The sequence below is a fragment of the Copadichromis virginalis genome, linkage group LG6 (assembly GCF_057382275.1).
Source record: "Copadichromis virginalis isolate Kocher_CV1m ecotype Utaka linkage group LG6, C_Virginalis_male_GT1.1, whole genome shotgun sequence".
In the NCBI taxonomy this organism is placed as follows: Eukaryota; Metazoa; Chordata; class Actinopteri; order Cichliformes; family Cichlidae; genus Copadichromis; species Copadichromis virginalis.
The window spans coordinates 27,527,522-27,538,927 of NC_140623.1; the positions used below are offsets into that span (position 1 = coordinate 27,527,522).

The 11,406-nt window shown below is 40.2% G+C and overlaps 1 protein-coding gene across 2 annotated transcripts in view; it reads right to left on the minus strand.

The window, feature by feature from the left end:
- LOC146707968 (phospholipid phosphatase-related protein type 5-like) overlaps positions 1-8,296 on the minus strand; it is a 66,482-nt gene extending 58,186 nt beyond the window's left edge. For both annotated transcript variants that reach the window (XM_085459618.1, XM_085459619.1), the window contains exons 1-2: positions 7,707-8,296; positions 1,792-1,902 (exon numbers count right to left, since the gene is read on the minus strand). In XM_085459618.1, the coding sequence (XP_085315744.1) occupies positions 1,792-1,902 (111 nt within the window). In that variant the 5' untranslated portion in view covers positions 7,707-8,296. The remainder of the gene's footprint in view (positions 1-1,791; positions 1,903-7,706) is intronic.
- Between the last annotated feature and the right edge of the window lie 3,110 nt (positions 8,297-11,406).

Here is an 11,406-nt window from a genome sequence, read left to right on the forward strand (position 1 = left end):
GGCAGCTGGCTAACTGGAAGAAAAAGGATGGATGGATACCACAAAGAGACCAGCTTTTCACAATATCAGTGATAGTCAGTTTAAGTTTGTCTCAGTTGGTAAATCAGAAAAATGGCCATATACATCATCAGCTCTTTGCTTGACTGAACAGCCAAGCAGTCTCCAAAAAAAATACAAATAAAAATACGTTCCCATATAACTAGATTGCTTTCTCAGTGATGTTTCAAGAGAAACCAATTTTCTCTCCGGCAAAACAAAGATCAATAAAGACTGCATGAGGGGGCGGATAAGCAGAATGGTGGCAACATAATCCGTGAGACTAGGGTTCATTTAAAGGCACTGTCATTATTTCACCTACTTTAGTGTCTGTTTTAATTTGCTGTTTAGTTTCATTTTCACTCGCCCTTTGATTACGTTTAGGCACAAAAAGCTGTAAGTAAGTACCCATCAGTTGGATCAGACATTAAACAGCTTTTGCTTTTGCTCCAGGCGCTACCCCTTGCCAAATCCAAATTGAGTATTTCCAGTAGTGAGAGCACATCTGACACAGCGAAGCGCCTACTGTGTGATGCATATGAGAGAGGGAACCTGTGGACAATGTCTGGGCCTGATTTTCCCAACACTGTCCCGATTTCGTGTTAGCTTCCTGAAAAGGGGAGACACTATGAAAGCAAGAACACAAAGATCAAAGATATGTTGGTGACACACACGCACACAAAAAAATGCTTTCCTCAATTTAAAAATGTACATTACTTGTTTAGGAATATCATTTTAGGGTACAGGGCCCTACTGGAGGCACTATTGTCAATTGCAAAACCTCTATTTCTAGTCAGCTCTCTATGGCACTACTTGACTAAACAGCTTTCATCAACATTAAACATTAACATTTGATCTCATGTAAGAGTAAGAAATTATATTTCTAGGCTGAATTTAAATGCAAAGACCCTTATTTTAATGCTAAAAAGTGCTAATTTTGCATATTTTGCTATTTCTGCTGTAACTCTGAGGATCCTCAGGCTTGGAGCATGTTAACAGTAGCACAGGCTAATTGGGTTTCCGTTCTTAATCAGGCCAATTAATTAGGAAATGCAGCTTGATCCATGAGAGCTTCACCGGGTCATTTAGGGATTACAGGGAAAGAAGAAGAGTTGTGGGAAGAGCAGGAACATATGAGGGAAAAGGTCTTTGTGACAGATCCCTTCACCCTTGTGCTGAATGTTATCACTAAACGGACTCATGGACGAGGGGGTAATTACCCATTTGTGACAGTTAATCAAAATCAATCACTTCCTTCGAGAGTCACTGAATTGAAAAGTGGTTCAGCCAATTCATGCATTTTTTCCCCAAGGGACACATTTTGCTCTTCATCCACCATGAGAAACACAGGAAGAGATTGCAGAAAGCGATGCAGGAGTGAGGGAATAGAAAGCGAAGAGAACATCCACCAGCAGACGGCTGTAAAATGTGCTTTTATGTCTCCATCCGTTTGCTCTGTGTGACTCCAACTTACAGAGGTTTCTAAAATTTCCAACAAGACCTAAATACACAGCTGAATTTAAAGCATTTTTTTTTAAATTTCTGCTGTGCTTGCTACACAGCACATCATTTTGTTCCACAGCACAAAACACATTAAACCTTTAGATTGCAGTAGATTTCTTTCAGTTATAGCTTCCAAATGATGTTCGGGCCAAATCAAGCTGAAATGTCCTGTTGTGAGTTAAGCCTGATGAGCACAGCAGGGACCAAAGCGCTGAAATGTTGAAGAAAATGTGCCTTAACAGTCACACTCACCTCCACAAGGAGGAAGCAGGGCACGATGTAGGTGCTGGTTTTCTGAAAGCCTCTGTCTGCAGGAAGGTTCCTCATTGTCCTCTCCTGTGCTGACAGGCGACTGTCCATCATCTGTTGGGGAAAAGAAAAAGTCTCTGTAAAGCTTCAGTCTACTGGATTTATAGTGTTGAACTAATCCTTATACTGAGCCTTTGTGTCTACTCGCTTCACCCACTGTCTGAAAGAAGCTGCTTTAGCTCCTCACCTCACTGCTTTCCACTGACTGGCTGCCCCCTGCAAACAAATAGGTTTGAACAGCAGGTAGATGAGGGTCCAGTGCTTTATAGCCAGGACTGTGGCTCTGACCACTGTGGCAATATTGCCTCTCACTGTCATCATACAGAACCAAGAGTAGAGAAAATGATCTGAAACTGTTTAGAGCAGTTTGAAGCCTGAATGTTTGGCTTACGCTGACTATTTGTATACACACTGACCTCACGTTGTCTCACGTGTATTGAGGAGATTTTGGACAGAATCAGAGTCAATATTAAGCTTTGGCAGTGGTTAATAATTGATTTGAAATGTTGTATTTGCAAAAAAGAAACCCATCAAAGAGACTGACACTTCAGTTTGGTCACTTTCTTCAACTTTGTACCTAATATGAGTCACTAAATAGTTCTGGGCGATAAAAAGTGGTAGTTAATATAGTGCCAATCATAGAGTGGACTGTGTGTGAGTGGAAAAGCCTGTATAGCGGATTCTTGTGCAGTTTTTTGTGTATCACTACATCCTGTGATGGTTTCAAATATATTTGTTTTAAAATATGCTAGAGAAAACCTCTGCAAGGCCTTACTCATAGAGAAAGAGGTCAGCATGCTAGAAAAATCGTTTTTATGCTGTTTTTGTTCGGAGAATGCTGAACAATCAGACTGCAATAAACTTTACAATGAAGCAATGTTCAAACACAGCAAAATACATTTAAAAAGCACTGCATGCTGCTGAAGTTCAGTTCAGATCTAGAGTTGTGCAAACCTTTTGAGCTACCTCTCATTTCTCCTTACTTTGCCTCTAATAACAATAGTTCTCGTGCATTTTATAACTTTGCCACTGACCCTTTTTTGCTAAGCTACATACACTCACCTATGAATCATTCAAGCTTAAAAAAGGCACCTAACTCAGAGGGTGAACCTGTGTTGTGTCTACAGACAACTTTGCAAAGAAACAAATGTGCATTTTACTGTTTGACACTTTAATTTGTTTCTTTAATTGAGTCTATAAAAATACCTGGGATAACACAGCCATAAACAGTATTTTTGCACCAACAAGGTGATTTTGAAATAGCTATTAGCTGAAAACCTGGCATATCTTGAGAAAAGGTCTTAGTGGTGAGATGGCTGTCAAGAAGCCATTCTTAAGAAAGTGAAACAAGGAGAATGGATGAGGGATGCCAAATAAACACAAACTGGATTGAAAATCAGTGGCATCCTATGAAGTGATGGATCCAAATTTTTGTTTTAAATCACTGTTGTATGGAGGAGGTTAGGAGAACGATACAGCAGTGACTGTCTATAGCCATCTGCAAAACATGGTGGAGACTGTTAAGGTTTGGGGCTGCATTTAAGCCAGTGGTGTTTGTCTTTAAGTACTCCTAATTTAAGTACTGTCAGATTGTGATCTACCATGAAATACCATCTGAAAAGTGCCCGATTGACATCATCTTTCATCACATCAATGATAGCGAACACATACTGGATAGAAAACCAAACACTGGACCACTATCAGTCATAGACTGGCCTCCCCAGAGCCCGGACCTCAACATTATTGAATCAGTGTGGGATCGCCTTGACAGAGAGCAGAACAAAAGGCAGCCAGCATCCGAAGAAGAGCTTTGAATCTCCTTAAAGAAGCCTCAAGAACTTTCTTCTTATTTCTTTAAATAGTCTCAGGGAAAGCTTGTTTAAGACAGTTCAGGCTGTTTTCATATTAAATATTGACTTTCAAGCTCATTAGAATTGTAGAAACTCTGTTTTGTACTATTTACTGTATTTCATTTATATTTCTACATTTGAATAAATGCACCATTTTCCATTTTCCTGGCAAAATATAAAGAAATGACAAGCGACACAAGACTTTTATACAGTGGTGTATTTGCATGATCAATTTATGCTGCTTTATAGTTCAATGAGATAGGATGTTTAGTTGTTTTTAAATTTCTTTCATTTACTAGTATGATGATTAAACTGTTATCTCACAGCGAGAAAGGTCAAATCCAGTCTGGAGCTTTTCTGCGTGGGGTTTCTGTGTTCGCCCCATGTCTCTGTGGGTTATCTCTGGCTACTGCCACGGTCTAAAGACATGCATGTGGTTAGGTTAACAGGTGTTTCTAACTTGGCCATGGATGTAAATGTGAGTGGGAATGGTTATCTGTCTCTATGTGTTAGCCTTGTGATAGACTGGTGATCCTGTGTCTCACCCTGGGATAGGCTCCCAGGTTGTTGCCCCCATGCAACCCTGAATTGGATAAACAGATAAAAATGGATAGGTGGACACTTACTTGCCTAAAAGTGAGTATTTATTTTGTAGAATATATAACTAAGAAATTAAGATATAAAATTGTTGATTAACTCTGTGGTATATAAAGTAGATTGAACCTACCTTTACAAAGTCAATATCAAAGTGTTTTTTACACACATCTTCTTCTGCAGCAGTCTGAGTCTTCACTGCTTACAGTCAAGGCTGAAAATGCCTCTGCACCATGCATGAATTGAGACCCTGGGTGCAGAAGGATATTTGGACTGTGATAAGAGTATGACGTTTTCTTGAAGACATACAAGAAAGTGTATTCTAATTTATCTTATTTAATTATGATATTTATTTGAGAAAATATACATCACATGCAAATATATAAGCTGCCCTGTCTCGTAAAGATAATAAATCATTAATCAACTCCAGAAATCACTTTGTTGTCGATCCCAGCCCCGCCTCTTCTAAAATTTTCATGCAGTTTTGAATAATCTTGATTACAAACTGGCAAACAACCACCAATCATCTCCTTGGCAGACTAGTAATTTTTCATTTGACCTAAAACATAACCCCCCTGACATTTCCCATGGTGAGTTTTTAGGGGGGATTTTTTCAAAGTATATTCTTCTTCATTTAATAATGAAAAAAATGGACCTGAGAACTCCTAAATATAATTGAGGAAAGGTTTTCTCACAACTCATCTTGTTAGAGCACCGCTTCTCCTAGCATAAGAGAAAGCTTCACTCGCTATCACTTCATCAGCTCGGTGATGTGTTTCTTTAAAGATATGGTAACGCTTTTCTGGGACTAAATCTTCACGGTGAACAATAGAGGCACCAAGTGTTGTACTACTTAAGATCATTAACTATAATGAGGACACTTTTTGCCTGATGCTCACAATGTGCCATCCATCCATTAATAAATTGGCCCCTTTGAAACAGCTGATAACCCCTGTGCTTCATATTTTCATAGATAATCATGTCGGAGCACAAAGAGAGAAACCATTTATTATCTATCATCAGTACGAATACAAAAAGATTATTCCAAAGCAAACACACAACCACAGTTGTATACATCCACACCAGCTCACTCACCAAATTGTCGGGATGCCTGTAAAGACACTCTGCATGGCACATCAAAAATGCACACAGGTACACACACGCACACAAACCAGTATGGGTAGGCAATCAAAAGAATTGGAGGGGAAATGAGGTTGAAAGGAGGAGAAGTAGAGTGGAAACAGAGGAGCAATGATCAAAAACAAAAGCCTGACAGTAAGAGATAAGAGCGAGACAAAGTCCTGATGCAGACGTTCGGAAACTCTTCAGAAATCAAGCGGGTGGGGTGAAAGCCAGCACTCAGCAATGGGAAATTATAGTGACTGAGGGATAACAGGTACACGCTGAAGAAAAACAGATCCAGTCCCCAAACTGAGAAGAGGTGGTAAGGGGGGGATGATGATAAAAGTCAGAGTAAGAAGAGTAGCTTATGAGTTGCTCAGGGGTTTGTGACATGCAAATGACTGCGCTCATGCTAAATAATGACAGCTACTACTCTTTTAAGTTTAGGAGAGCCTCAAAAGGCTTTCCAATATATCCTCTGATTAACACAGTAAATGCATTTTTCAAGAACTGTGAAATCCTGATATTATCAATCATAAAGCAAAAGGCTTCAGCAATCTTCAATATAATTTTACTCACTCGCAAACCAATTGGTTTTCCTCTCAGATATCGAGCTTAGCCCCCTCCCCGATCTCCCTGACAACAATTATCTTGCTGACTTTATGGCTTAGTGAGAGTCTCTGCTGCCTTGTCAGCCCTTTCCCCAATCAATGGTCATTATGGGTGAGAGGAGAAGGAAGGCACTTCACAAGTTTGGAGTGTGTCCATGCATTCGTTGTGCACTTGACCCCCTATCAGTCACATCCTAAAATGATAGAAGCCAGATTAAAAATAAAATAAGAGTAAAAACAAGGTAAATGATTCATTCCTGTTTACACAAACACTAAAAATACACCATCTTGTTATTCGTGACGGCGATTCAAAGTGCACATTTGCATGACGAACAGGAGCACGGCAGTTAAACGCTGTCATAGTATGCATAGTAGAGATACAATATATGCATTAATAAAGAAAGAATTAAAGATGTAATACTCTGACAACCCGGAATTCATTTAGATCTTCTCTCATCTTTAACAGCTTTTTTTCCCCTAGCAGATAATTTAAGCTCATACATATATGCTATCAAAGCTTTTTCTGACTTCTGAGGCAGCAACAAGATAAGATTTAAAGAACTTATTTTTTTTATATAATCATCTTATGCTGTGAAAGGAGTGAAAAAATTATATTTTTGTCACTTTAAACATGGAAGATTTCTAAATTAAAAATCCCAATTTGGGCAAAAATCACCCTCAGGTGACATTGTGCACAAACTTAAAGAATCAGTGGTTCCTCTGCAGTTATCAAACATCATGTCCCGCTATTTATAGACCTGAATGAGGCTTGTTAATGACCAAAAATTCTTATAATATTCAAGAATTTCCTTCAGACATGTACGCTTAATGAAGAAACGGACACAAGTATTCATGCTGTGGTTCATATAAATGTATTTGATTCTTTAATTTCAAGGCCACCTGTCTGCTTCATTAATTAAACACTATTCCACTGTAAGGTTCTGCTTCAGAGCATGAAAGACAAGATTGTTTAGGTTATGGCAGGAGATCAAAAGACTGTGTATTGTATATGCATACATTCCCACACAGGGGGCTGCATGCTGTAAATACTGTATTTGGGTCTTCTTTTATGTTCCCATCTTCCAAAGCAGTGAGAAGCAATCAGGCATAAGACAGCTGTGTCTGATTGTCTTTTGTGTTGCTGTCCATGTTGCTCACAATGATTTTTTTCACCCTTAAGCCTTGCATTGGTAGCACAGCACAAAAAGAGTTAGTCACTATCTCACACATGCACAGGTGCATTCACACATTCACTGATATTCATGCAAATGTGTGCACGCATACAACTGACCAGTATTTCAATATTCATAGCATGTCAGTTTGGATGTCAGTCCAACAAGTGGTGTCACACAGCTGCGTGCGAGTCTGTGTGTGTGTGTGTGTGTGAGAGAGAGAGAGAGAGAGAGAGAGAGAGAGAGAGAGAGAGAAGGAGAGGAGAAGAGAGATAAGAGGAGAGAGAAGGAGAGAGAGGGGAGAGAGACATCCTACAGAGAATTCCTGCTGTGCTGCTCCTCAGGTTCAACAATGTGGGTCACACTGATGCACATCTGCACTCACACGTTTTCCTTTTCGCTCTCTCTTGCACACACACACCCACACTCACACAAATTTAGGAACAAAATGTTTCCCAAAAGAGCCAGAAGAAAAAAACACAGCAGTAACTGGTTTGAAAAAGTCTCACCTTCTATGTCTTTTTGTTGGAAGCAGTGCTGCTGCAAAGTAACGGCTGCCACCTCACAGTTTCTGTCTCTAGGAGGTTGTGCTCCTGCAGCGGACTTCCATTCTGAGGTTTTGTTGTGGTCTCAGCTCCGCTTCTTTCTCTTTTCCCCTTCTCGTCTCTTTCAAAGCAAAAACGCCCCTCACTTCCGCCGCTCCGCCACTGAGAAGCCCTCGGCGGTGAGTGTGAATAGAGAGAGATAGAGAGCTTGCCCGCTGCCAGGCACTCTGCCTCCAGCCAGCCAAGTCTATATCTGTCTGCACTCTGCCGCTAGGTCACTAAGCTAAATATGATGATCTTCAACAGCACTTCAAGGCTAATTAGTCAAGTGAAGGGATCCACGGGCTTGGTGAGGGAGCCTGCTCAGTTGCCGGTGGATATGAGGAGAGGGAGAGAAAGAAAGCGAGAGAGAAAATGTGTGTGTGCATCTGTATGCGTGTGTGGAAGAGGAAGAGGAGGAGGAGGAGAAGCAAAGAGGAGAAGAAGAAAAAACAGAGTTGGAAGAGGGAACAAGAGAATGAGAAGGCAGGAGTGGAGACTGAGAGTAGAAAGCAGCCAGAATGTGTATGAGAGAGAGAGAGAGAGAGAGAGAGAGAGCATTAGATAAAGAGAGAAGGAGGGACTGTATGTGTGTCAAGCAACACAGTGGCTAAAATGGTAGATGCTGTGCACTTTAGTACCCTAGGAAACCACTTTGACACAGGAAGACATCATGTACTCTGTGAGAGCGAGTGTACCGTTGTGTGTTGTGTAATTATGGTAAAGTGGAAAGCCAAAGCAATGGAGAAAAAAAATAAACTAATGGTATGGTGCCATTTCGTATGTGTGCGTGTGTGTGTGCTTTTGTATCTAAATTCAACGGTGGGTTCAGGTGAGCTGCAGGGACTTGGCTTTGGACAGTCAGAAGTAGGTTAATGATGCATCGTCAAGCGGAAAAGTGGGATGCATCCCCCACACGCTTCAATGTAGGTCACGGGCCTTCAGGTGAAAGTTCACGGGCAGCTTTCTGGGCTATTGTATGTACGTAAGAGCACACTGCATAATTTTTAATAAATTCTGCCTCCCTCAGGGCTAAAACGAAACCTTGTGCATTTCTGTGGCCGCGCATGCATATACATGTTGATGTGCTGGTAACCTTTGGTAAATATTTAGACATGCTGCAGAGGCTGAACTGTTGGACCACTGTGAAATAACCAGGCAGCACTGTTGCACAGGTCTGTACTTCTTTGTCTCATATAGGCATCGCAATTACATTCATCAATGGGTGGACGTAGCCTGCACAGATTATATTGTGAGCTTATACTTTACTTCTTTATGCTGTAGTGTCTTGTCTTGGCTGGCTGTTCACACTGACAGAGGACGTGGCGTCCACTGAAGATGCATTCGGACTACTGGCACATCATACAGCTGCGGCTTCACATTGACTGCAAAGAAAAAAATGACAAAGACAAGAAAAAAATTTGTTGTTGCATTCACAGACACACAGGGTTCTGAAACAGAAGGAACTCCGATAATTCATATTTCAATCATACATACTAGCACAAACACACACATGCACATACAAAACCAAACAACAAAAAAAACACCTAAAATCATAACCTTTTCTAAATGCACTGTAACAAAATTTGTGTTCTAAGTTTCGTTTTGTTGTTGACAGAATTTGCTGATTTTGTTGTGGCTATGTGGGCTTCCTCTGGGGCTCCAACCCACTCTAACTTGGATAAGAAACAAAACAAAACAGTGATAGATATATTTAAGTGTTTTTAGTCCTTGTCAGGGACACACACACACACACACACACACACACACACACACACACACACACACACACACACACACACACACACACAACAACAACAACAACAACAACAACAACAACAACAACAAAAACATAATCTCAGAGAGATTGAGAGAGCTTTTGATCTGAAATTACCAATCCATTTTTCAAACCTCTTCCTTTTAAATTTCCACCCACTACTTCCAAAACCCCACCCTTAGATGACAAGCTGAAACCAACCTTGTTTACGATATCTGCATCCCTCTTAAATATATAAAAGCGAGGCAATAATAGCAAATTGCATCTTGAGACTATAGCATTATGATGAATGAAATCTAAAGAGAATAAAAGAATAAGTAAAGGTGTTTGGCATCCCTATTGCTAACACAGTTTTTTGAATACATCTCCGTCGTTAACAGGAAGCCACCCACCTTTCTAATGCACTCAAACGAATCATTCACAGCTGGAGAGGGACAACGGACCACATGTGGTAAAGTGTGTTTCTTTTTTTCTGAAAATCAGAGATAATATCACGTGGTGTCACAGATGTCATGGTTCCCATGGTAACTTAATACATTCATTGAATGGTATATCAAGGAAAGGAATGTGAATACGCAGAAACGTGTATGCTATTACAGCACAAACGCAATGTAGATTCAACAAGTGCCACTTAATAATGACCTTGCCTTAATGACACCACTTGTAAAACACACACAGGAAAAAAAAACACTTTAGCAACTAGCCTAAATCACTGCTCTCGGAAGCAACAAAAAAGTGTTGGGCATGAAAAAAAATAAATAAAAGAAAATCATATCAATAACTGCACAGCTAATAAATCTGAATAAAAAAAATAAGGATAAGTGGATTTTTTTTGCACAGATACAAATTTCCTGTCACCACAGCACCTGCTTCCTGCGAGGACATCATAAGAACTGCAGTATTTTTTTGTGACTACATTAATATCTGTCTTTTATAATCTCCCAAAGGAGAGCTACTTTTTCCATCCCATCACTTTAGCCCAAACACTGCAGGTGTACATTTTTCTGTAATATCTCTTCTATGACAGCTGATGCTTTTAGATATGCCCGTCTGGTCTGATACCACGATGTATGTCTGACAAAATAACTTAGATTGCATCACGCTTTCTAAGAACAGAAAAAGCACGAAAAGTTGACAAAGTCAAGGGCAAAACAAGCAAGGTAAGACACTGCAGAGCTCTTTAAATAGAGCAAGCACACAGAGGTGGGCGTGTGTAGCCTGCAAACACTGAGACACACAAGTGCAGTGGACATGCACACAAACAGAAACACATGCAGTACACTTATCATCTTTACAGTCATTTTGAACACACTCCTTATAGCCCCATCTATAGGAACTACAGCTTTGTGTTTACAATAGACTTCACAAATCTTTATTAAGTGTGCAGCTAATGTTTTATTAGAGAGTGGCAGGATCTAAATCTTCACAGGTCACAGGTTTGCACTAGAAAGGACTTTTCAGGCATGGAAGTAATGTAAAAACAGTCATGTGATGCTGATAACCTAATCAGCATTTACGTCACAAGTGGATCACATGACTGTTTGAATACAGGTGATGGTGAATAAAGGTGAAGCTTAACATTACTTAGATGCTTGACAACACACACATAAACACACACACAATTGTTTGCAAGCACCAGATGAAGTCCAAAGATTTACTCCTTCACTGTCACATCTTATGTCAGCACTGTTTTCAGCCCCAGGTTATACCTTTGTGCTGACAAGCGTCTGCCCTGTTAATGTTTGCCTTAACAACTGTGCTCACACTGGTTTGTTAGAAGACACAAGGTGTTTTCACCAATGAACCGCAACCCCAATGTTTTCTAGATACAGAGCATCTGATGACCAG